General features: G+C 46.3%; 1 protein-coding gene and 1 long non-coding RNA gene across 2 annotated transcripts in view; one reads left to right on the forward strand and one right to left on the reverse strand.

Annotated features, from left to right (window-relative positions):
• The window catches only part of LOC136999454 (uncharacterized), a 147,278-nt gene that overhangs the window by 46,333 nt on the left and 73,096 nt on the right, over positions 1-27,849 (reverse strand). Inside the window, exon 3 of the long non-coding RNA XR_010889823.1 lies at positions 16,817-16,905. This is a non-coding gene — a long non-coding RNA (uncharacterized lncRNA). The remainder of the gene's footprint in view (positions 1-16,816; positions 16,906-27,849) is intronic.
• LOC105671876 (uncharacterized) lies at positions 56-16,086 on the forward strand. Its single transcript, XM_067353474.1, has 19 exons — positions 56-2,455; positions 3,207-3,484; positions 3,724-4,071; positions 4,148-4,471; positions 4,572-4,931; positions 5,046-5,352; positions 5,428-6,056; positions 6,350-6,724; positions 6,983-9,463; positions 9,652-9,938; positions 10,031-10,577; positions 10,726-11,010; positions 11,139-11,385; positions 11,464-11,807; positions 11,907-12,195; positions 12,293-12,607; positions 13,102-13,382; positions 13,465-13,872; positions 13,980-16,086. Exons 1-19 carry the CDS (start codon positions 529-531, stop codon positions 14,013-14,015), a joined length of 10,068 nt encoding a protein of 3,355 aa, XP_067209575.1. The 5' UTR covers positions 56-528; the 3' UTR covers positions 14,016-16,086.

Here is a 27,849-nt window from a genome sequence, read left to right on the forward strand (position 1 = left end):
GGTTTCTCAAAGAAAGAATCGCGGGTAATTGGCAGCCTCGGTAAAACGGGGAGCGCCGATCCGCGAGGATGGCTGTCTCCGTTTCCGGCTCTGCTCGGCTCGCCCGACCTCTCTCGAATCTCTTCTATCTCCCTCTGAAAAGCTTTCCCTCCGAGCGTCGTCCTACACTTCCTCCTTACTAACACAGCCTATCGATCTGCCGCCGCACGCGCGCCCACACGACAAAACCGGACATGGTACTCTCGCCGACAACATCACAACATCACAAAAAAAAAAATTTAAAAAAATAAAAAAGAAACACGTCGTGCGCCGCTCCAGGGTAACGTTACTAAACCGCCGAGTGCACGAGGCGAAATCCAAAATCCGACGAGCATACAAAAACGAAAACACGGGACCGGCAGCGTCACTTTAACTACAATCAATTAACGAAAGCAATCCCCGAGAATGGCTTTACCGTACAAACGCTCTGCTTGATCGGGTAGCCTTTGATATAGATCGCGGAGTGGACTTAAACACGAGGGGTGGATAATGCGCTCAGACAAGTGGAAACACGTCGCCTTTGCAGGTGATCTGTACGATGAATCGGTGCGATACGGAGACCAGAACTTCGACGAACGCGAAGGCGCCGTTGACGCATGGTCCGCGGACGAGGATGGTATAAATGCGAGAAGCCTCGAGGACAGACCTCTCGAAGAATCGCCGCGGAGGCGCGTCAAAATACGCGTGCCCGTGGTGCGCAGCCGAAACGCACGACAGCACAAGCTCACGGTAGTCAGACGCAGACCTTTGACCTCTCGCGTGCAAGATATCGCGGACGCGACCGACGCGCAAGCACCGCGAAGAATCGTAGTGACGCGCGTCAGGACTCTCGGCAAATCGGCTTATCCGACCGACACTGCGGATCCCGAGGATTATCCGTCCGCCGTTGAGAAGCACAAAGTGACGATAACCAGACGCAGGAAGCTTCAATCCGTGCCGACGTCGTCGTCGTCGATTCAAAATAAAGTCAGAGTGACCAGGAAGAAGCTGGTCGCGGTGCGTCCGATACAGCCGACGTCGACTTTCGCTATTATTACAACTGGATTCTTCACCGCGTCTCCCCCCGAGTACAACGACGAACATTCGGACGAGGAAGACGAGAGGGAGCGCGAAGACGGAACCGTGAAAGACAAAGATTATTCCGTCGTCACGCCGGGACTTGAGGAAACGCCGAACGTTATCGACAACAAACCAGACGACGAGGCGAGCCTTTCGTTGCTGGACGGCAGCTCAACTGTATCTCAAGAGAGCGCATCAATCACGCCGGTGATAATAACCGACAATTTCTTCTTCCCCGCGTCCGACGACGAGGGAGATGAAGAGTACGATTATCTCGACACGACGACGACGACTGAAAGTGTTGATAAAATCACGGTTTTAACGAAGGACGAGGAACATTCCACGAGCATTTCTCCGAAGGACGAAAATAATATTGTGCCTAATAAGAGCATTGTTAAAACGGAGAATGACGATACCGCGACAACGTCGATCGATCAATCATATACTACAGAATCAATTGACGTCACTTTAGAAGACGATAATATTAGCACAAAAATACCCGACAAGACCGACGTATTCGACAAAGATGCAACGACTACCGAATTCGCGCCTACCGAAAAAGACGTTGACGATAAATCGACAACGAAAGAGCGCACGACTATCGTTGATTTCGAAGAGCAAACCACCTTCGAATCCACGAACCTTCCCGAAGAAAGCACGACGCAGCCCGATGACTCCACGGAGCGCGGCGCGATACCGGAAACGATCAGCGAAAGCCCGGAAGAGGTGCTAACGGTGCAACCGATACGGCCGTATGTCAAAATCGACTCCGATGCCACGATCGCGCCGAGCTTCGGGAGCGTCATACCGCTCCAGACTGCGAAATCATCGACGCGCGACACGACGAATTACCTCGACGACTCGTACATACCCAGCGTGATACCCCTCGGCGCGAATTACAACCGCGCGACGAAAGCGCCGATCGAAACGTCCGCGTCCGAGACGAGCCCCGCGACGAAGGTCACGACCAAGATCGCCTCGCCTACGCCGGAAGAGATCGAGGCCGGACTGGCGGACGATCTTTACTTATCGCTATCCCGTCTCGATTTCCCCGAGATCTTGCCGTCGAAGCCAGCCACGCTCGACCTCGAGACGAAATTCACGCCGGATCGCGCGCTCGAGCCCAGCACGAGCGTCTATTACACCGAGACGGTAGTGACGTCGACGCGACTGAGGACGTACACATACGTGGTGACGCAACAGAACGGACTGGAGACTAAAGTGACGTCGTCGACGACCGTACGACCGAGAGTGACGACACTTACGCTGACGGTGCCGGTCACGGTGACTGTCACTCCTACCGTGGAGTCGTCAGCCAACGTCGTATCGTCTGTGTATAATCCAGTACCCGTCGCCGGTGAGTAGCTCTTTCGCCTATCTGAGACCTCTCTTGCGACGATCGCCGGGTGCTAAAACGTTGAGAGCTTTAAAATTTACAGGTATATCGCGGTGAAACACCTGGTTGAAACTCGTGATTTTTATGACAAGCAGAATAGAAAGGCAGATTGAATTTTATCAACGTTGAGCGCACACGGCGATCGCCGCGTGTAATATAATCCTTAGACTAATAAACTATTTTTATCGCTATAGACTTCCTGATTCTCGATTACGTTAATTCAGATTAGACCTGTACGAAACGGACTCTCGAACTGTGTAAATGCTCTGCCAAATACTGTGTCAATTGGCTTCTGGTAATCTAAATTTTTCCTGTACATTACGAGCCTGTATGAAATGTACATATTGTAAAAACGACCCTGTACATATCTAAATTTTTCTCCATTATTTGATATACATATGAATATTAATCCCGCTGTGATTATGTAACTTTTTATCGACTATATTCTCTCTGAAACTTCATCGTGCATTCGATAAAATTCGAATATACGATATATCTTTTATAAATATTTATATACATATATATATATTTCTATATACATATTAATATATCCAGACACTTTCATCTGCGCAACGCCGACGATAGGTAAGCTCGTAATTATTTGACGGAATTTTTACGACAAAGGAATTTTTTATATTTTCCGAGAAATAGTATTGTATCGTTATTTCCTCACACTTGCTGCGAATCGCTACTTATGGAATTATAATGACAGGGGGGTACGAGGCGAGGGATGAGGAGGAGGGTCGCAGGTTCAATTTAGCGACCCGCGTAATGTCGAACGGCGTGGAAGTGATCGTCGCGGGACCGACGCCGGCTCTACGATGGGAGAACTCGAATCTTCAGCCTACCCTCACCTTGTCGGACGCGGTGGTCATGCTCCTGCCGCAGGATAAGCCGAACGAGTTTGTCACGAAGACTTGCACAACAACTTTCACGTATCTCAGCACGATCACTAAGGATGGAACGACTACCGTCTCGACGGAGCAGCAGGTGCTTACGCAAACATATCTGTACACACATTTTCTTCCAACAAAATATTTACTGTTGAAGCACACATCACGCTTGTATGCGCCGTCGCAATTTATCGGCTCGTGATAATTTACGATCGAAAAACTTTAAAGTCATCGATTTAATGGCGCGTTAATTCAGAAATATGTGTGCATTTTTATGGACCTCCGTTGCTATTGTTAAATTGCCATTGTTTATAATAATTTTTTAACTTTTTTTAGGTGGTGGCGAACACAGCGACGGAAGAACGGCACAGGAAGCCCGGCTCCGAAACGGCGGCTGTGACTCTGCAAGCGTCCCCGACTCTGCGTACCGAAGTATTCAAGACGACCTATACATATTTAACATTGAACACGGATCACCCGGATGTAAACGACGCCTTGGAAAGTAGCACGAAAGTCATAACGAACACGGTTACCGCACCGCAACATTACCTAGACATGATTCTCGAGCCGTCCGAAGCTCCGCGACCGGAAACCAATACATATCTCAGTACCAGAGTATTAGAAAAGACGTTTATGGAAGAAGGTCGAACGAAAATAGAAACAGTCAGCGACACGATTACCCAGGTTCGTTCGCTTTTTCACAAACTTCTGTTTCGATAATGCCATTGTTACATAATTTCTTGTTCGATTATGTTTTTAGTTAATAGTAACAGAATCAGCGCCTCCGCCGCGACCAACAAGTGTCACGACCACTTTAACCGCCTTGGACAACACCGACGGTAGCGTGACGGACATAACTAAAACGTATTACATCACGTACACATATTTCAACACATTTCTGGAGAAAGGTAGCACGGTAGTGCGCACAAATGTCGCCACATCGACCGACATCGTGTTAGAGAAAGTGCCGGTGCGGAAAACAACGATAAAAACCGCTCCGATAATTCCTACGCCGGAGCCAATACAGATCTTCGCTACAAAAACGTACCTTACCACCTTCACTTATTTCACGACCTTACTGCAGGTATTTTTACGAGCTTTTAATACAAAATTTTTAATTATATTAAAACTTTTATACTTAAAATTTTTATATTCAATATTAAACACTTAAAATTTTGCGTCAGGCCGGCCCAGATGGCGAAACGTCAACGACTGTGACGTCTCGTTCGCACATTGTCGAAAACGTTGTGACAGAATCAATCGCGCCGAGTTTACTAGACGCCGGCTACATGAACGCCTTGCTGACGACCGCGCATCATTCCGATCCGGTGAAAAACGTCGTCACGGGCTCGACAATTATTTTCTTCGACGAAGAGGAGCAGATCAATCCAACCGCGACCTCAAATCTTCCAGAATCGACCTCCTTTGCGGAGTTAAAAAGTCAGGAGAAGACTTCCACGAGCACGACAGCTACGATGTCAACGGAAACGTTGTCGTCGGAAAGTGTTCATTCTGATAAGCCAGCAGATTTAAATAATAAACAGGTATATTTGATCATCCTACTATTATATTGAATTAAAAATAAATTATTAAGATTTTTCGTAATAGAAGATACCAAATCATGCAGATATCTTATGTAAATGCTTGTATTTTTAAAGGATAATAACGCCACTGCGCTGTCGAGCGACGAGCCGCAAAACAAACGCCCCAATTCGCAGCCCGGAAACGATAATCAAGTCAGCAATCTCCTTAGTCTCGGCTCTTTGGGGATAAACAGCCTATCTGCGCTGGGACCAGTGATCACGGCGATGGCCGGATTACTGCAGGGAAAGACCGCGACTCGCAGAAACGACACCGTGCCTCTCGCGGAGACGCAAGAAGTCACAACGCAAAGGGCGCCGATTTACATACCCGTCGCGGAATTCGCCGACGGTGACATAGAGACCGCTGAAAGTCAAAATATCGGTAAAGTTCTTCTCCGCGCAATGATCACTAACGCTTTGTTTAACGCGCTTCGAATTACATAGTTGAACTTTTCAGCCGCTCATCTGGCGAATCTCAATCACAATTACATCGCCGAGACGCGCCACAAGGTGACCAGCAGCCTCGCCGACGGCATACCGATATCGCCGGGTGAAATAATCACCGCGAACAGCGATGTCATCATAGGAAAACCCGGCAAAATGGCGCCGAGGCCGCCGCAGACATTCCTGAAGGACGAAGAGCACATCGGCATGAAACCCCCGCCGTTACCGGTGCCGAATATTCCGGTGCATCCTGTATTAGAAGTTCTGGAGAACGATCACGGTGACGTGCAAGCTCAGCAGACCGCGCAAAGTCCGCAGCTGCAGATCTTGCCGGCTCATCAAGTTTACGAGGAACACCTGAAAGTGCCGGTTTCCATTCCTCTCGAGACGAATCATCCAGCAGTTAAGCAAACTCAAAAATTGCTTCCCGTTCAATCATCACCGCCTAAGAGAATCATATCGAAACAGGATATTCTGAAGAACGATCCCTTGCTAAAGCCACCCGATAGACCGAACGTGGAGCAGTACGCAAATCCAAATATAAATCTTAAAATTCCGGAGTGGAATCCGGAGAAATATAGAAGACCCTGGAGCGCCAAAGATCCCTTGACACCGCCTTTGTCACCTGCGAGATTCGACGAAGTATGTTTACTTTTTGTATTATTTATATACATATTCTTAGCAGTGTGTATGTAATTAAAACAATTACAGAAAAATATCTCTTTGATATAAAAATAAAATAATACAAGACGCAATCGTTTATGCAATATATCGTAGAGTTTTAAAAAATTACAAATACTTTCATACAAAAAAATTGAGATTTTTGTAACTTTATGACAAAGAATAACCTCATTTTGCAGCTCTAATAATTTATAATCTAATACGATTTTCTGCATATATTTATAATCTGGATATTTATGATAATTTCTTTTAAGATTCATCCGGACAAGCCGATTGAGAAGCCTCCACCGACGGTACTACCTTTGGAAGAGCAGAAACGACCGCCCTGGGCACAAAGAGACCCTTTGTTACCAGACACCTCTATTATTATTCAAAGCTCAGAGTCAAAGCCGATTTCTACTGAACCGATAGTTCATCAGGTCCCACATGTCATTGATAGGTCGACGGGACAACCTTTGTTAGTTAATATCCAACCGAGTCAAGTAGCCAACGTTGTAATTCCTCAGGGCGGCACTCAGGCTTTGATTTTTGGAGATGCTAACGAACCTCACATAAGTGGTCAATATTTCGATGATCCCTCGCCTTATCCGGAACCCGAAACTGGGCCGGGTTTCGTCGGTATTCAAAAGGCACGTGAAATAAAACAATTTCAATATCCACATTGCTAAACGTTGAAAATTTGCAAATACAGAAATAATAGAAAACATTTTTGTATTCTCTATTTTCTGTGGAGTAGTACATCATTTAAAAAATTAAAAATATATACGAATAATTTTATAGAGATGAAAAAATTGATTCTATCATTTCTATGTCTGAAAACTTTCCAATGTGAAAAATTTTGTAATGTAAAAATAAATTTTTATACTGCGCTATATATCGATTTACAGATCGAAGATTTGCCTCAATATTCAAACGAGAAGAATCCAGCCGATTACATGATTCCTCCGTCGCCGCCTGCTAGCTTCAAGCCCGCTTCCCTGAAGCCAGGTTTTTCGAGTCGCCCACACGCTGTTCTATCACCTGTACGCGGCAGGCCACAGGAAGCGCAAGAGATGCCTCTACTACGACCCGAGAAGAGACCAGAGGTGCATCTAATCAAACGTCCCGACGGATCCGCAGGCTCCAGCCAAGGCCACGTTCATACGGAAATTCTTGTGCATCACAAACCGGAAACGATAAACCTTCGACCGCAGCCCGCTCCTCATCCGTCCGTTCATTCTCACGTGCACCAACCGCCACCGAGACGCGTGGAAGTTTCCGCGGCGACTGAGGTTCCGCATCGATACATATTCCTTGGTAAACCGGATTCGAACGGCAACGAGATAGCCTTGAGCACCAATTGGAAATCCGACAAGAAGCCCGTGCGATTCGCGCTGAACAATCGACCGAGGCCGAGACCCGCGTTGCGGCCGACAACCAGCCGTCCTCTCGACAGACACGTGTTCGTCGAACGACCCACTGGATATCCTCCGATCAGGAAGCCGACGTATTCCGGACCGCCGAGGCCACCGATAAAAACGCAGACCAGCTTCACGCTGGCGCATCGCCCGTCGAACTCGCAGCCTCATCAAGAACCAACGCGAATACCGCCTCAAATTTTCACTCTTCAGACCGATCACCAGAACAGACCACTGCAAATTTATCCGGACAAGACGCCCGTTGAACAGAGCGATCGCGTGCCGACTGGAGCGATAAAATATCATAATCCTTTGTATCAAATTCCGGACGAAAGTAAGCATCCTCAAGCATCCACCGCGAAGCCGCAGCACGTATCGTCGGATTATTTTGAAAAATGGCCGACCAACACGCCGGAACAGACGTCATTGGATTCCGACATCGGCGCGTCGGAGTACAACTACCAGAATCGCTATCACGGGAATAAGAGCCAGGAGATCGACGATCAGGACGAAAAGGACGCGAACGATCCTGTGTATTCGCAGAGTGTCAATCAAACCTTGAGACCGCAAACTCCGTACGGAACAGTTTCCATCAATACTGTGGTAGGCAAACCGCTGGAGGTCACGCAAGAACACGACGTGATTTTCGAGGACAAAACGAGCGGGATACTGCAAGGACCTCACGGCGCCGATCCTTATAACACGAGACCTTACGACCTGCCGATAGTACAAGGCAAGCCCTTCGGCGTCTACAACGGTTACGTGGATCCGGCGATTCCTTATGGTTACAAACTGAAAGGAGGCAAGCCGGATTACGAAATAGTCCACGGTATACCCGCGATTTATAACGGCGATGTAAACCCGACGAAGAAGACGCAGGAAGGACAAACCACGACGCTGAATTCGCTCGAACGCGACGACACGATTGATCTGAAACCACCGGCGATTATACCTCAGTTCGGCGCCGAGGTGGACAGGCCGGGACGGCCGTTCGCCAGACCGATCAGACCCGACTCGAGACCCGTTTTGTACATCAAGCCGGAAATACTGACGAAACCGCCGATTAAATTGGAAGTCAGACCCGATTACGGCGTAAAACGTCCGGAGACTTTCAACAATCAGACGTTCGGCTTAAAAATAAATCACGATCTTCAGAATTGGAATGTAGATGCGATTATGCCAGATATTGTAAAATCGCAACAAAAGATCGCAGCAGGACAGATTCCCGAGATGAAAGCGGGCGAGAATAAAAATAGCACCGCGCCCTCTCGTCCGCTCGGCGGTAAACGTCCCGGCGTCGTTCGACCGGAGCACGGAACGTTCACGAGAGTGCATCCGGATTATCCTCACATCTTGACAAAACCGAAGCCGCAAGTGCCGGATCCGGTGATCATCTCGAGCGACAATGCGAAACTGGAAGCGCACGGTCGCCCGAATAAGTTCTCCATGTCGGTCGAGGCGACGGGCGAGGAAATGGACAGTAAAACGCAGACCGAGAGGCCGCCAAGTATGTTAATCACCAAGAACAATCCGTCGCATAATAAGAAGAGCAACGAGACTCTGGAAACGGCGTATCAAACGAATTTCGCCTCCTTGGATCCCCACGACAAGACAAGACCGATCAACGTCAAGGAAGTAAATATTCCCTCCAGAAATATAATGCCACCGCCCTTAAATGTTGGATCGAATCAATCGAACAAGAATGAGCAAGAGGGACTTAAGCCTCCGCCACCGCCGTCGAGCGACGTGCTCGGATTGTCGCCGCCACCGGTTGATATCACTACAACCCACGTGCCGATAGAGGATAGATTCGCTTTAGTGACAAACAACGAATCAGGCCTGAAACCGCCGAAATTCGTGCCGCTGAAAGAATCGACGACGGCCGCGCCGCCTCCGCCTAGCACGAATATGGTTCCGCCCAGTCCAAGACCGTCACTCACAAGACCTTTCCTCGTAGAATTGCTGTCTCAGGTGAGACTTCGAACGCTCAATAATTATTTGAATTAATTTGAGAAGTGAATATTTGAATAATCTTGTTCGAATAATAAAATTATTAAAATAAAAATGCAAATTTCAAAGATTCTCGAAGCACGATGTAAAATTTACTCTTCAAACAAAATTCGCGTGAGAAATTAATTAGCAATTTGATTACGTTTTAGGATATGGTGCCGCCACCACCGGTACTCACGACGACGAGGCCGCTTGAGATCGCCACCGTACGACCGGCTGTCGCGGTTTCCGGCTCCATACAGATAGCCACCGCTGTCGCGACGTCTCACATTCCGGTAGTTCAAGATATTGAATCCAAAATCCCGATTATCCACGGCACCGTCGATTTGCCGGTCGTAGTTGACGTGCCTGAAATTCTCAGACCCGCGGAAACACGAATGACCGAACACGTTAGCGTCTACACCGTGCGGCCTTTCGACACGAGACCCGTGTCCAGGTACGTAAATCACGTTTGATGAATCTCAATTTTTATCGTATCGCAATTATTAAAAAGAAATTATCAATAATTTTTTGTCCGTCGCGTTTTAGGATTCAAACAACATCGACATTGTCTACAAATATGGTGATTCCGACGAAATTAAGGCCCCCTCAAGTGGATTACATTCAGCCGAGCAGATCGTCAACGATCCATCGCGATGTCAATCCAACGAGATCATACGTACTAGACATTCCTCCAAATCCTGTTAAGCGACCTGAGCATCCAATATTCTTGGAGTCTAGTTACGAGAGCGTCTCACCGTCGACAAGAGTAAAACCCACTGAATCTTTAACGTTCGCCGTAGGAACGACTCAAAAGAAACAACAACATTTGACCGAAATAATTAAAACACAGAAGCCACAAGCAACCGATTACAACACAGTAAACAAAACGGCAAACGAAGAATCATCTATAATCGTTACTAGAGTCGACAGTTCGATCACTAAAGTGACCAGTACTTTAATACCAAAGCAAGACGATAAGGTGTACTCGCAAATAAGCGATTCGATTGCGCCGTTTACGAAGAACATTGTAAAAACTACAACTAGCGTTGCAAAAGATGACTCCAACAGTGCTATACGTATGAAACCAAAAGAGGTACAGATTTATCTTGATAGATATTTTTATTATTTTTGCCTAATTTTTCAAAAGAATTTTGCAAAGAAATAATTTCAAGGAATTTTCCAGTACTTGTTACGTTTTAAAGAATTCATTCCGTAGGCTTAATTATGCTTGTAAATATTAGGTGACGCGATTTAAGACATCGACGGTAACGAGAACTAAAACGTCAGTGCTGGGCTCGCCGCCAACAACGAGAACACTTCTACTCACTCATACGATGACAACGACTACAGTGGAGACGGTGACGGAAACGTTAGTCCGTCCGACAAGCGTTGTGTCCACGGTAACTTCGACAATTCTACAACCGATCGTTACAAGAGTGCCTTCGTCATACGACAACGCGGTGGATAATGACTCTATATTTGTCGTAATGAGCGATCAGAAACCACCCGCGCCCGGCGCCGAAGAGGTATAAATTCATGAAATATATTCATCATAAAAAAATGTAGATTTCTCTTATCAAATAATTGTAATTTATAAATGTGGATTAATCGATTATAATTATTTTTAAATATTTTATGAACGGATGTATTTCAGGTGGAAGCCGAATACGGAGAGGACGATGTTTCTCGCGACGAACAGGATCCCGCGGGCAACGAAATTCACCGAGTACTCGCGGGTGGAGTGCTAGGCGCGCCGGCGGTGCCTCTCACACCTGTCGCGAATCATTGCACACCGGAGTGTAAATCGTCCAAGTCTGAAATATGCGCCGAAGTGGGAACCGAGATGAGATGCGTATGTCGGCCTGGATTTGCGAGGATGTTCCCGGATCGTCCATGCAAGCGTAAGTTTGCGGAACAAAATTTTCAACCGCGTATCTCCGTTTGATATATTTCGTATTTTAACGCGCAACAACTTTTAGCGACTTACACGTATACTGTACGCGTCGGTCTCGATCGCATCGGCCACGAACTCGTGGAGTACGAAGCTGCCTTAAACGATTCCACGTCGGCGATTTACAAACGCCTGGCGACTCCGACGAAGGACGCCTTGGACAGGACCTTAATGCAGAGCGACTTAAGAGACGTGTACAGAGGACTCAAGATTTCCGGATTCACTCCGGATCCCACGAAAGTCGAGTTCCATATACAACTCAGCGATAACGCTAACGAGACCAGATTGAAGGAGGTCCTTCGGAAATATTTGGTCGGAAGCAATTACAGTTTAGGTGGCACGGAGGTTTACGCGTCGAAGAATCTCGATTTGGTAAGTCGAACCGTAATATGCAAATTATTAAACGTAATAAAAATTGTCAATATACTAATCATGAATGTTTCCGATACTTAATTGTCGAATTCAATTCAGATCGAGGCGCACGATTTTGACGAATGCGCTTCCAAAGAAGGCCCGCATCACGATTGCTCGCCCTACGCGGCTTGCTTCAACTTGCGCGGCTCCTATCAATGTTCTTGTAGAGAAGGCTGGGCCGATTTGTCGGAGAATCCAGCGTATCCCGGACGAATGTGCTCGCAAGCTCCGTTGGGATGCGCTGGCTGCAACAACAAGGGACACTGCGTCACGAATTCTCTCGGTCAAGAAGTGTGCGAATGCTTCCCTTGGCACAGCGGTCAACGCTGTCAAGTTAATCTCAAAGGTAAAGTATCGTCTACGATCACAAAGTAATTTTGCAATCCTAACCGAAGTAGCGTTGTATAAAGAGCTTGTCAACAATTAAACGTTTATGTCGACAGTTTTGCTGATAGCTCTGGTGACCAGCGGAGCGATCTTATTGGGTCTCCTAGCAATTTGCGTGGGAATGACGTGCTTCCGTCACCCGGGACGCAATCGAAAGACCGGCGACAGACGCGCGATGATTCCCGGCACGGGCGGCGACACCAGCAGCGAAGGTAGCGTCACCGATTTAGCGATCCCCCATCACGTACCGCACATTTTGCCGCCGCCGCCGCAAATGATAGCGCCGTTGCCGCCGAACAAGCGACCGGTTCGTAAGATCAGCGCGAAACCACGCCACCCACCCAGAAAAGCTACCATGGTTCCTGCTACTGGTACGACACTTCTACCTTTCTCATTTGCCAAATTTTGAACAATCTCTTATAATGAGGGGCGTTCATTATATTCTCGATGTAAATGATAAAAAAATAGATAAGTACAAAATTATTTTTTAATTTTTTAATGTGATCTCTCTTTGTACTTAAACTTATCACATCTAGAAATTAACTGTTCTAAGATCTCATAAAAATACAACTTAATTAGAGATGGCCACGTACCTTGGCCGAAACGTCTGTATAAATTTATAATAAAAAAAGAATTTTTGAGCAAATCGATCCAGCTCTTGCTCTGTTGGCTTTATATTAAAACGATTTTTCATTTAATTAAGGAAGAGCAATAACTCAATATTATTTGTACAACTTAATTATTCATATCTAAATTGAAACTTATTGAAAATATATTGAATGCCCCGTGAAACATACAAAATTCGATGAAATTTCGATAAAATTCCAGTCGATAAATTAGTTCAGTAAATTTAATATCCCCGCAGCAATATCAATCAATGACGATCAGCGCGATCGCTCCTTGACGGTAATGATACCGCGCGCTAAATACCGATCGGCACCGCAATCGCCGCAAAATTACAAGGGCGGCATGAGCACGTTCGCCGCCGAGGAGCACAAACTTATAAATTACCTCGACAACGGGCCGAGCGCTCCCGGAAATAGGAAACAAAGTATAACCAGCACGAAGGATTGTAAGGAGGCTGATCTGCAGGGGCCAAGGACCCCGGTGACGCCCACGGGTGCTCTCGTGAGTGCCGGTTTTCAGGTATAATTAAATTTTCATCTTAAAAATAAATTTCAACAATGTATGTAAAATGTTTGTATAATGGAATTTTTAATTACTAAAGGTATCAGCGACAGTAACTCGCACAGTGGACGCTGACTCCACCTTGGCTCGCTCGTGCGGCGAAACCACCGTGGAGCCAGCGACAAAAATGCTGAGAAGCGGAGACCTTCAGGTCGACTTTGACTCGACTCTGGCCCGCTCGTGCGGCGAGACAACCATTCAGGCTCCGACGAAACTTCTGAGATTGGATTTAGGCGAAGCCGGCTCCACTTTGGCGAGATCCTGCGGCGAAACGACGATTCAGACGCCGACGAAAGTCGCCGCTGCGCGAAGGAGCAGCGTCAAGGATGCCAGAGATAACAGGGACACCAGAGATAGCGCCAGCGAGGGTCACACCATGGCTGAGCGAGATCTAGGCAGCACACTGAGACTTCCGGCACAGCATCCGCCGTTGTACAGTCCGGACAGGGTAAGACAGTTTACGTAAAAATTTTTTAAAAATTAAATTACGAATCGCGAAGAATTAACATTTAATTTAAAATAATCGTCGATATCATTAATTAATGCTTTTCGCAGACCAGCGATCGGGAATCCAACTTCGATTCGCTCTAGACGCTCAAACGAGAACGAGTCACTACATATGAGAAGATTGATCGCGGACGAGACCGCTGGACGGTATCCTCCGTGGATTTATAAATCATTAGCGAAATTCGCTGTTATTGTAAACACACGAAAGACGTTACTGAGATATCACGTTATGATTTGTCTTATTTATTTATCGCGCTCAGCCAAGGTTCATCAATATTAATGGCGTCCTTCTCATTAGCGGAGTTTTTTTTTAATTCAAAAAAAATTAGAATAAAAAAATACTTCTCAGAATAAAATCTTGCGCGCGATTTCGTTTCTAGACGGATGATAAGCGCGCGTGACTCAACCCCGTGCCAAAATACAACCAATGAAATAGAGAAGGCTCCTCGAAGAGGTTCTTTCTTGCCTTCTCCTATACGTCATTTTCACGAGATCGAGCTACTCGTCGCTGCAAGTGATCGGAATATCGATTACACTTATTAGAATTAAAATACATGTGGAATTAAATTATTGTCAAAATTTAAATATAATTATTCGATTGATCAATAATCAAATTAAATCATCAAGAACGTCAAGATTTTACGCCAAAATTTTTCTTGATAGACTCCGATAGAATTTGTCAGCGTATATGTGTTTAAATTCAACAATATTTCGATCACCGCAGCTCTACCGTGCGCATTCAAGCATGGTGCAACAGTGTCATAAATCGTGAATGGCGCCAAATCGTCGTGCGAATAGCACCTCGAAGAAGCTCGATGCTTACATTAATCGCGAAAGGAGAATATTTTTTATTATTGTTGTTATTGTTTGTTTGTTTAGTCTATTCTCCGATGAATCGCGTCATGTTGCCCGGCTTCGTTGCAAGGCTCTGTTTCGGAGCGATCGAAATTGATGAGGATATTTATAATTTTTTTAACATATCGGCGGAAATAAAAAGTCAATCTCTGATTTAAAAAAAAGTAGAGAACCATTTTACCATTCCACATTAAAAAAAAAAAAAAAAAAACCGAGACGAAGCCGCGGCAACGTCGTTGCGTCAGACAAAAAAAAGCGAGCGAGACGCGTTTAGCGCACGATGTATTTACTGTTAGCTCAATAGGTAGCATAAGCAGAAGTGTAACGAAGAACAGGTGTATCAATGTATCGAGATTTTCCCGTGAGTCTACGTTCAATCAAAAGATTGTTCCGCGCCCGCACGGGACGAATTAGATTCTGCCGGTTTAAAAAACGAAGATGACGATGCTCGTATCTTAAGTTTCGTTACTAACTCTTTGTCCAAATGAATCTTCCATTATACATACATATACGTATATACATAGATATATATATATATAAATATAGATATATTACCTCCTGTTGTACATACCTTCTCTCCTCCGGAACCTCTTTTACGTAATACTATTGTAATTTTTGTATACTTAGCGCATGTATACTTATACGTACTTTTAATAAAAGTCAATAATATAACGGCATGTCTTAAAACGTACCTGTTTATCATACTCAGAAAATATAATCAACTTGAATACAATTAAGCTGATTTTATTAACAATACTTTACACACACATGCGAGATATTTTATCTATCTTATTATTCTTGTAACCTAAGATTTTTCTACTGCGTTAATTATTTCTTTTAACCGATCTTTCTTCTAACTTTCATTTATTCGCACAAATCTTGCAACTTTTGATACTTGTGAAATTTAGGATGTCCTAAATAAATGACCCATACATCAATTTTATTCTGTTATAAAAATTGTAAATTGAAAGCATTATTGAGAACAAGTTTGAAAAAAATTATTGGAGAACCAAGACGTATGCCAAAAAAAAAAAAAACGGAACAATCAAAAGTAAACGGATAAATAATGGTGTCGTCAACAATTAAGCGAATAATGTTTTACGAATTAGTCTATAATCCCGTTACACGTAGAACTACCATTTACTATACGATAGACATTCGTCGATATAAGTTACTAAAATGTTTTCACTAAAACATCACACATGTAAATCCCGTAGACAATATATACTAATTATTTATTCTTATAATAAATTCTTAACGTTGTAACACAAGTTTTGATATCTCAACCTACACACAACCTTCGTTCTTGTCGACGACAAAACATTTCTGCGGCTTTCACCGTAAAATCATAAACAGTGGCTTGATTAATTTCCAATCAGCGGGTTTATTGTTTCGCAAATTCGATTATGCGCGCTGAGCATTTATGGACGCAATTTCGGGCGTAGCCCTTTTCGCGCGACCATATACAATCATATACAAGGACGACGCAGCCGGTTGTCGGCGGAGAGAAAAAGCGGCGACGTGCGCCGGTCCGCGTTTCGTGATTCGTCGCGGGCCGCGACTAAAACACGAGCCTAATCCACAAAACAAACTCCTCGAGAGTCTCATTCGATTCTTACCTGCGATCTCTCATGTATGCGACGAAAGGCCCGTTTCGTCGAAAGGTTTCGAAACGGCAACTACCGCAAATGACTTTATTTATCCTGCCGACCCTTATTAGGACCGCGCCAGCTGTGGCAATCGCGAAGTCGCTGGGAAAAGCAATTCAGCCTGTTTTCGATAATTATACTTTTTAGCGCAACAGAGTATAGTTTAACTTTCGGCGAACCGGACAGGATTATTGCCACGCGATCGTTATTAAATTTCGTCAGCTTAAACCGCAATCCAGAAAAATACAATTGCAGAAGTAATTCAATATTCCGTTACATTGTGTAGCTTTGGTACAAAAAATTAATAAAGAGCTGCGCATTATATCACCTGTTTTATACACAAGGATTGACTTGTCAAAAAAATATGAGCAGAACACTTACCTCAAATGATTTTCCGCTGGAAGTTCTTGTTAGAGTGTCTCCATGCGTGGCAGCCTCAACAGCAATTCAACTTCACTCCGAATGATCACCTGTACAGATAAAAATACAGAACGGGTTAGATTGATCGATACAAAATTATATGTATTCCGATTTCGCAAAAAAAAATTAAAACAAAAATTGATCTTGCTAAATCTCAAACGTATCTCATACACCGAGTCGTATTAGTTACAGTTTATGTTTCATTAGGAAAGAATATGAACTTGAACTTTATTGAACTTTATTAACACATGAATGAAGCAACAATTTGACGTGCTCGCAAATGTACGAACGTGGGCCTTTTGAATGTGAGATAATAAGAAAATAATAGCCGAAAGAATTCTTGATCACGCGACGACCTGAAATGACTTAATTTTTAACGCAAACTCTTATTATTCTCACAAAGTCCGTCAACCGTGAAAGCCTTTGTGACACGCTGTCACAGAGTAATTGTCCACGTCTTTGTTTGAGGTTTGTGCGATCAGTGTTGGAATCATATATGGCGTCTTTGTCGACTCGTCAACAAAATATGACAAGAGAGACATGCAATCTTATTCCGTTATACGTGCTTTGTTCGTATAAAAATGTTTATCTGAATATATAATTTCCGAGAGTAATAATTTAAACGAAAACAAAAACATTTAAATATGAATGAGCAATTTGCATCCATAATGCGAATAAATATTGCGCGAGCAAGTTATTAAAAAATTTAAAGAAACAAGAGATTACCCGAAGACTAGCACACGTAATGATAAAACTTTTAGTCGCACGCTCCGCGCGACGTTTTAAAAACCGGTGGATCCGCTCCGTCGCGACGAAATTGAGAGATCCGGTTTGCAAAGGATTAAAAACAGAGTAGCTTCGGTAGCATTAGTCGCGCGGGAGTTCGCACAGACATAAAATTGGCGAAGCGCGTGTGTCGGGGTCCGAAAATGGAAATACGCGATTAAAGTGAGTCGTCAGAGCCCACGCGTCAATCCCGAAAGAAATCGGAAATTTTACATCCTCCCTCCCTCGCCTGCCAGCTTTTTTACGCCATTCCGCCGCGGCCCTTTGGATGACCAAAAGCAGGTGACGTACGCGACCGCACGACGCAGAAGGAACACGTCGAAAGGGAGAAACAGTGGGGGTAACGTTTTCGTGGCGTGCGCGCACCCAGTCACTACTACTCGCGCGGATTGCTACCCCCCCTCTTCGCGGAGGCACTTTACCCTGTTCTCCCTTCGCCCCGCCGCGTTTGCCGAGTCATCGACGTTTGGATAAAGGGAGTTCCTCGGGGTCGGTGAGGAAGGGAAGTCGGGGTGACGCCCCCGTGAACGTAGGTTTCACGTTGGTGGGGACAAGCGTCTCATCTTCCTCGCGCCTTATCCTTTTTTCACGCTCCGTCTTCGTCGCCCGCGAGAGTTTCGCTCTCCCTCTCCCTCGGCCTCTCTTCTGCTCTTTCCTTCTATCTTTCTATCTGGTACCGCCGGCTGCTGGCAGCGCGGAAGGGATCCAGAGCGAGGGGAAAGCCGGCCGTGAAATTAAAACATGATGAGGGGTCTAGATTGAGACGCGAGGGAGAGAGACGGCGAAGGAGCAAAAAAGAAGGAACTGCGAGGAGGACGAAGGCAGCGGCCAAGACGGAGACGGCGCTAACGCCAGGGACGCATCTGCGAGCGGAATAGAAATGAATGTCGATTTTGTGGGTGGCGTTCGCCAGTCTTTGTGCGATCCTCGCACTTCGAGAAGTGATTCTTCATTCGTTTAATTGTTTCTTTTTAAATAATGTCTTGTGCGTTGAACACAAGTCCGCGTTTTTACTTCAAATGCTTCAAACGTCGAGGCATCGGTTCGGCTAACAAGGACATTATGTATGGTATCCTTTTAACTGTCGCGAATCACTAAGCATCTGTTGTGCAACAGAGCAGAGGTACTTAATTCCACGCCACGTTTGTGTTTCCAAATTCTTCGCTTTGCTGGGGTTTCACGAGCAGAGACGGTCACAAATGTCGCCTACCCGGACCGGTGTTCTTTTTACAGATTGCATGCCACAGAATAAATTGTCCAGAAATTTCTAGGGTCGGCTCGCTTTGAGGGATTAGTCGGATGCGGCGGGGGCTACCAGTTACAAATCATCAGGGACCAGTTAGCAGTTACCACCTATCACGTAGTTGTGCGTTATATGAGGCCTCACCAACCATATATTCTACACGCATCCGGAATTATTATGACCTAATGTGTATTAAGTAAAGCTGCATCAACGCGGACGAACCTTTGAGCGGCGATCACAACCGCTCCATTGTACTTTCCCCCGTGATAGGCGCATAGTTTGTAAAGGAGGGCGTGATTACCCATCAACTATTTCTAACGATCATCTTGGCCTGTCGTCTCACATTATGCTTACTTATCAAAATGCCGCGTCGTCACAGAATTTTATAACGGAAGAGAATAGAATGAAGCCAATGTCGTAAATATTCTCGAAGAATCTATTTAATATTTCAATAAATAAATCAACTCAATTGTAAGAGCGATTGCAGTTTCTTTTATATACATAAATAAACGTCAAAACGTCAAAAAGAATAAATGATGAACAGAATCGTGCGTTGAAATATATTCACGAAGTAACTTTGCAAATATTGTGCGAACGTAGTTTTAGTAGGCAAAAGATTCGAGAATTCGCATTGTGGAAGTAGGTATGTGATACAACCATGGTTAAATGGCCCGAATAGCCATAAACCGACAACGTTATTCATGTTCGAATTTTCTGTGAAATCCTTTTCACGCGATTGGTTCCGCGGACGATCGGACGATCCTGCATTGATGCAGGGCGAATAGTTTCGACAAGGGTGCGGAAGGCGATGACCGAGTCTCTCTCTGCCTCTACGTCGGACTCTTCGGTGTCCGCTCGATAGCACGAGGTTTCGGTCCATAGATCACGGCGGGTACCCTCTGGTTCTCTTTTCAGGAAGCAGCACAATACCGGCACCGATGCTCTCTGCCATTCTAGGCAAAGAGCCGATCCGGTCGCGGCCCTGCCTTCGACAATGGATGCGAAGTCGGCCATTGTGCGGGTGATTTGGAACCTTGGGATAGACCGGGGAGGCCTTTCCTCTTTCTGCCGAGTTACCGAGATGTCTTCATTAGGCTCACTTCGCCGCTCCGGGATATAGAGAACCGCGGCTCGTTACGTTCCGACGAAGAGCATCTGAAAACCGGCAGCGTAAGCTATTCGACGGCAGACTGAATGCAGTTAAAAGCGATGCAGCGTGTGTGAAAGATTATTCGGTCTTTCCAAATGTTTAAAAGTAACATGTAATTGTTTAACGTGACAAAATCTAAAGCTATATCTTTTCCTCTGAAAATCTTGAAAAGCGTTTCGAAAGAAATGCGTTTATCAAGCAAGAAACAAGATCTTCGAGAAAAGAAACATGATTCAATGGAAGATTGTGAAATGTTGTTTGTATTGTCCTATAAATTTGTAGAAAATGTCATTTATTGAATACGGTTGTTACTGACATGCAATATTAGTTAAAGTCTTTGTAAGAAACAGTTGGAACTATTGTGCGATTTTCCTTAAATTTTCCAAATTATGATTTACAAAAGTTTACAAAAAAATATGCGCAATTTACTCATCGTAAAACGTCCGTGCGATGAATGAGCACAAAGCCGGGACATTAGGTAGATGGATCTTGTCATTTGCCAGGATTTACCTGCCTCTCGACCTTTTTTCGCACGACGTTTAGCCCTTCCCCCCGTCACGAAACGTCGCAAGTCAGGCTCGAAATCGTAGCTTCTCTCTCGGCAAAGCCGACAGATCCGCCCCGGCACGCAATTCATCGCTTCCGTCGTGAACATTACAACTAATCGGTACTCGGCAGTTCGTCAACCTTGTTCGATTTCTTCGTCCGAAGTGTTGGACACGAGAAAAATTATAGCATCATAAAATAATTAACAACTCTGTCTCCCAATGAAATAAATTATCTACGAAAAGCAAAGTACAGGTCATAAAATTTTTTAAAAATATATTTTGTTTCTGCATAAACATAAAAAATACTTTACCTTGGAGTTTATTTGTATGCTATATTTTTATTTTCTACATTTCTCTGTTATTTTCTTTCTTTTTGTTGTAGTATTAATTTTCTTACGTTATTTTATTGCAATATTTTTTGAGCTCTGCGCGATATTCGTGTTTTCAGCATTCCTAAATTAGAAAACAAACTTGTTTTGCTGTTGTTATTATCGAAAATATTCAAAGCATCTTACACAAGCAACGGACATAAAAATAAAGCGAGGCTTTCTCACATCGTAATGTTTCAGAAACTCTTGAAACAATCTTAAGGATCCGGACAATTAGCATCAATATATCTCAGCGCTTTAGCTGTAAAGCTACAAACATGTAGGAGAAACTTTGTCCCACACCTAATTAAATTCGTGGCGAGATGCCGTGGTCGACAATCACCTAGCCGATCGAACGTCTTTTGGCGGCGTTCTTTTTCTGAGAAACCCGCGGAGTTCTTCGGAGCCCGAACGACCGAAACAGGAAATACCCGAACGTCTATTGCGAGGCCAAACACGACAAATCTATCGCGTGATCGCTAATGTCATAAATTTTACCAAGATAAAAATCGGTAGAGCGCAACCGCGATAAATAACACGTGGTCGAAAACAAATTTATAGGTCGTAATCTTAAAGGCCACAATAAAACGCTCGCTAATAAAAAAAAAATCCTGTTTTCCATAAAGACTCGAGTTCGTAAAATAGTTCGTCTTAATTACGAGCCTGACAAGATGTAAGATAATCTCTCTATAATACAAGGAAGCGCAGGAATTCGTATTTAAAATAATTCTTTTCTTCGAAATTTTTGTAGCGTGAAAGTGTTTTGATAGTAAAAGTTAATCTTCTTTGCGAGTGTCTCTCGTTCGAAATGTCATCGATGAGATCGGTAACGACCGACGAAATCCGATTTTCCACGGTATCTTTGTCCCTCTTGAATTTTCTATACGCCAAATTTCCCGGTCCATACCTACCCGGTTTAGTATCTATTTTCTTTTCCTTTTTCTTTTCGACTTGTGAAACGTGTCGCGCGTAAAGAGTCGCGTGTTACGAGCGAAACTGGCGTATCTGGCGCGGCTGATCAACCGGGAAATCACGGAGCTCGAAGGCGTGACAGGGCCCGTACGAACTGTTCCTTTTCCTCGATTTTCACGCCCGGGATCGTTACAACGGATCCGAAACCGCCTCGAATTCCCGAACGGTGATAATTTCTCCCGGAACGACGACTCGCTCACCTTACAACCCGGTCCATTCGTTACAGTGGCTTCGTGGCGCTCGTCCCTCTTTACGTGTCCCGAGACACCACACTTTCTCCCCCTCCTCACACGTATCGCTTATAAGCGCACGGCAACGTAATTAGCGCCAGTTCGATGCCTTTGTGTTATTCTCGAAGCGTCGAGAACAAGATGATTACCGGCTTTCGGCACGGTTTTGACATCGGACTGTTCGAAAATGAAAAATCGCCTTCCCTCGCTGCCCTTGTCTCAAGTATTTCGTTTCTTTTGTATGTTCCTTGCTCTAGAATTCTTTTCCTTTCCCGAAGAATAAACCTCTACGAACTCTTTCGTTGTTGAAATTCCGGATTTCGCATATGTGCAAACGGTGCAGTTTGTGAAAAGCAAGAGGCCGGCATATAATAATATAGCATTCGAGTATTAATTTCATTCATTCGTTTCTGTGTGAAGATGCTAGATAAATATGTAAATTTCTGACAATTGTTGGAAAGCGTTCATATACATATTTTATTTTCTGAAAATAATTTTGCTAAATCTGCAAACTGCTATTTGTATTAGCAGCGATACTTTTACTTGTTTTATTGCAGCAGCAACGAACAAATAAATATAGTAGGAAAATTTCATCACATCTGATATGCAATACGATTTCGCAGTGATAGCAAAATTCTTTTTTTCCGTGTATGAGATAATATGAGATGAGTCGATCATAAAGCGCGACGGCAAGTAGCGTGAAGATCCTTTTGCTACTACAAGGTGCGGGACAATAATTACGATATCGAGTTCGCAAGCAGGACAAGGAAGGACGAGAGAGCGTGGAGAAGTTGGCGAAATGAGGGATGGAAGCGCCGCCAATAGGGAATCAACCGCAGACCCCCAACGTCATAATTCATCTTCATCGGCGAGGCTGCGCCGGGTTGCCCAACTTTCCGGTGTATTAGCGGTCCGCCTCGCGCACGTAATGATCGTGTCGACGATGGGTATAGGTAGAGGGAAGGCGGCAGGTAGCGGCGAAGGCGAGAAGCAAAGAAGAATCAATTTTGGTTTTTCTCGTCCCGATCGTCGTCGTCGTCGTCGCCGTCGTTCGCCGTCGTCGTCGTCGTAGTCGTCGTTGTCGTCGCCGTCATCGTCATCGTTGTAAACCCGCTGCAGTAAGAAGCGACGGCAGATAGAGCAAACAAGGAACAAAGGGCTCTCACGGGGTGACTTGCGAAAGTCCCCTACGGCGGCTTCTTACGCTCCTGAGCGTCATGGGGCCTGTTCAACGCTCATAAAGCTCGGCTAGGGGCCTCACCGTGGAAAAACAATGAGGCGGCCCCGATCAGGCTCGGGCTCTCTCTCCGCGGCCTCTCTGATTCGCCATGAAGCCAACAAGAAATTGACTACGATGGCTGCTCTCGCTTCCACCGTCGAGAGCGCCAGCGGCCTCTTCCTTCTTCGCGTTCTCCGTCTCCATCGCGAAACGGGTGGAAGAGAGTGAGAGACTCTGCGTTCCGTCTCGCGGAGCTCCTTTTGCGCGAGTAATCGTCGCGCAATAACTAAGGAAGATCCTTCGGCTTCTAGGAAAATAGGCAAAGCCGTTTGAACTTGCCATAAACGCAAACGCGTTCTTCTTCGTCTTGCTCCTCCGGCGAGCTTATCCGCGACTATCACGGGAGCGTCGAAAATTTCACGGCGACGTATGCGAACCGAACGGAGTGTAAACTTCGTCAGGTTTCTCCGAGGCTTCTCACCGAGACTTTGGCTCCTCGCTAATTCGTAAGCGATCTTATCTCGGAATCTCACTTGGGAGCAGGCTACTAACTCTCGACACCTCGGTGGTAAGTTCTCGCTCTCGGTCGTTCCCTGTCCGTTTCGGGTGCCCTTCGCCGACGTAGTTTCTCTCTCTCTTTCTCTCTTTCTTTTTCTCAAAGAGACGCAACAGGATACAGAAAAAAAAGAAAGATAGAGAGCCTCTCTCGCGCGGACATATCTCAACTTCCACCCGTGCAGATCGGCCGAGCAGATAGGCGGGAGAACCGCCAGCGTCTTTCTTGCGACTCCGAGCTTCGGGGGAGACCGAAAGTGTCTTGGAAAACGTCCGCTGCCGCCGTAAATCGTGATACATTGCCGCGCGGAGCGGCGCGCAGGATGTGAAACTGGAGCGGCGCGCAAGGTCGACGCCCCCCGTCGACTTTTCGGCGCAGATCTTTCCTCGGCCGGCGATCCTTTTTCTTCTTCGACATAGTCGGTATCTCTGTGCTTTCGGGAAACGAGGAAAAAGAACAGACGTGGGACAAGAGTGAGGAACGTGAGCTATAAGCGGACGTGGAGGGAGAGAAATCTGGTAAATGCGGCAGTAAATCTGGCGGATAGACCTATTATAAGTTTATTACCGACTTTCCTCGACGCGCGACACTTCTTTGGATACGAGCCGAGAATCCGAGGCGAAACCTGTTACACCCGCGGCATCTACCGAGAAAACGACGGGAAGGAGAGAGAAAGAAATAGGAGATGATGTTATATATCATGGGTCATTAGTTATCTTAGTTTACTGGAAAAAACGTTACGGCCTTCGAGCTGTTTGGCTTCGGTTAACATCCATCGCAGGCAGTAAATAATCCGATTCCGTAATTACGTATGCCATGCGTCCTCCTAATTAATGTACAGCGGTAAAAAAAACCGTTGTTGGAGATTTCGGCGTTAATAATCGGCATATGCGAACCGATGCGGTTCGCATAGCTTGAATTCTCGTCCGATTTCGTTGCGATTGGGGAACGTCGAAAAACGCGGTGTGCAGAAGAACGTAAAATTACGTGCGCGAGAAAAATTGCAGAACCGGACTGTCGGCTGGCCGAGACACGGGAGTAACTGTGCGACCGCTTGATTTTGTAAATCACGATGCAGTAATTATTCGGCGTTAACTCAAAGCGAATTCTCCGCTTCATCTCTTTCGCTCTCTCTCTCTCTCTCTCGCTCGCTCTTGCGCGGGCGCGCGAGCGGCTACTCACGACGCGTTGAGTTTTTCGAGCATGCCGGATATTCGGGCCTCGCTGACGGGCCCCACCGAGCGTTTCCCCGTGACGGAGGTGGAGCGAAGGGGCCCCGAGGGTTTAATAACACCGTGGGTCCCGGCATAACCGACCGAGACCGACCGGGCCCCTCCCCCCAACCCCTTTTGGCATATATATAGCAATTAGGCCGTGGAACGTCTCTATCCCGAGCCGCGGCGGCCTTCCCAGCCATGATTAGAGGACATACGCACGCGGTGGGGGCCCTGCGCCGTTCACCACGAGATTAAGGTCTCTTCCACACTACCTCACCTTCCCCCCCCCCCTTCCTCCCGCGCTGCCACCCTTTCCCAGCTGCCCGCGAGGAACAGCCTGCAGCGGCGGAGCGCGTCGGTTCGAATTTCGACGCGTGACAACCTCGTAATACCTGATATTTATGCGGCGCTGACGATCAGCCAAGGACAAGTCGCGCTCGCGCGAAGTGGATAATTGCGTAATCCGCTTTCTTCGCCGACGCGGGGCGAATACTTGCGCGCTTTACGAGCGCCGCGGATCTTAGCGGGAAGATTAAAAGCGCGCGGCGCGCACGAGTGATGAATAAAGATATCCATCGGCCGGCGTATTAATGATTTTATCCGGCGAACGTAATTCACGGTGATTCCACGAGGAACATGGAAATTAGCCGCGTCGCCAGCACCGCCTTAGGAGCGAGTAAACACGAGAAGAAGATATCGCGGACGTGAAATAAGGATGAGATTAGGCCTGCGGTTAGAGGTCCGACGGGAGATAGGATCCCGATGATGCTTGCGGACGGAGGCCTCCGGTGCCTCCACAAAGATGCCGATATGAGCGAGCGTAGGAAGGATACATAAATAAGGGACAGGTGTATTTCTCGGTCCCTAAGAAGGATAATCCGCGATCGACCAAGACGAATCCGGCAATTTCTCGTATATCGACTTGACGTTTCGCTTTTTAAGCCGTAATTAGGGACACCTTCGCCTCTCGTCCACTCCTATATTACATCCTTTTTAGTCTCCGATTCATAAGAACGCTCTAAATAAATATCGTTTAAAGTTAAAATTGATACAGTAATTATTGCAGTAATTATCCCGGCCGGCGTCGAAACGATTGATTAATCCTTGCGCTGGCGCTCGTTGAATTTCTGAGCAGAAGCGTGCGCGAGAGTTTTATCGAAGATGTCGGCAGCCTTGTCGAGAAGAGTAAGCGCGGCTCTCGGGCTGCATCTTCGGGAGGTCTTCGCGTGGGGCGAGGCCACCATGTTTCTCCGAGACTCCTCGGCTCTCTTTGCCTCTTCATTCCTCCAACGACGGCCCGTTCGCTCCGTCCTCCTTTTGGGCCCGGCGTGCGAGCATCGGCCACCTTGGGGCGCCCCCGGGTGGCGAACGGACCAGCCTGTCTGCCTCGCGCCAGCTTTGCTCTGATGTTCCCGGGGTTCGTCTCTCTTCCCTTCTTTCTGCGCCGTCCTCTTCTTCTTTCCCGACCGCATTCGTCGAGAAATATTTAGCTCTTTTGTCGACAGTCGGATTGAGCGTCTTTTAAAAAATATTTCCTTTTCACGACATTGCGAAATATTTAAAAAGATTTCAAGATCAGAGGAAAGCGTCATCAATTGCCTTCAGCGAGAGAGACGGATTGCAATTGGCGTTTAATAAAGTCTTCGTGCGTTGTCGGAAGCGCGCGCGGAACGTCATGTCGAATGCGCGTCATTTCGATAACCGACTTGTCTCGATTCGATGCTTTGACAGCGATCGAAAACGGCAGTAGAATGCTCCTGTCGTTTTCCCACGCCCAAGTGTCGGCGAGGCCCTGTAATAATAAAAGAGGCGCCGCCGTTGTGCGAAACGTACATCGACGGCTCGTTTCGTGAAGATCCTTTTTTTTCGAGAGCCCCACCGCCGCGTTGCGTCGTGCCGCCGCCGTCGCCGCGCTCCTACCTCTCTCTCCGTGTATCGAGAGTCTCCGACTCACGAAATCCCAGGAAACGAGGAACAAATTATCTCGTCAGACGGACGCACACCGGTTTGAAGCGACGAGAGGATCGCTCGTTGGCTCGGGGCGTCGAGAGAACGAGGATGCTCGCCCGCGTACCCCGTTTCTTCCTCCTACGAATCGGTCTTCACCCGCGGTCCCTCTTCATCTTCAACATCTCGCTACGAAATCTCAGCTTTCTTTTTCTATTCGTACCCGTCCCTCGTCCCCGATAACTAACTGACCCAACGCCTAGCGCCCCGCGTGTCGGCACAGGCGGCTTCTTTCTTACCTGATGTGCGCATATATACAGACACAGGCGTGCACGTAGGCACGCACGCACGTTCGTGAGCCCGGCCGTCACGCCAACGACGTGCAGAAGAGGATGATGAGGTAGTAGGGGGATGGAGGGTGGGTGCCGGTTAATGAGCTAGAACCACGGGGGGCTCGAAAACGGGCCCCGCAAGGCAACGGGGCCTCATCGGTTTTCTGGGAAGTCACGAATCACAGCCTCTCGGCCGCTCCTGTTACGTTTCCCGCGTAAAAGCTGCCACTTCTTTACGGCCCTCGCCTTCTGTCGTTAAGTCAGGCCGAAGGCACGCGTGGTCCACGTTGAAACGCATTCCGCTTTCCTCGTTTCCGACCCTAACGAATCTACGAGATTGCAAATGATCCCGACGCGTGTGTCGACAATGGCTGTATTCGATCGTGATTATTCATCTTATTATTCAATTTTATTCATGGTTTCACC

Source organism: Linepithema humile, chromosome 4 (genome assembly GCF_040581485.1).
Source record: "Linepithema humile isolate Giens D197 chromosome 4, Lhum_UNIL_v1.0, whole genome shotgun sequence".
Lineage (NCBI taxonomy): Eukaryota > Metazoa > Arthropoda > Insecta > Hymenoptera > Formicidae > Linepithema > Linepithema humile.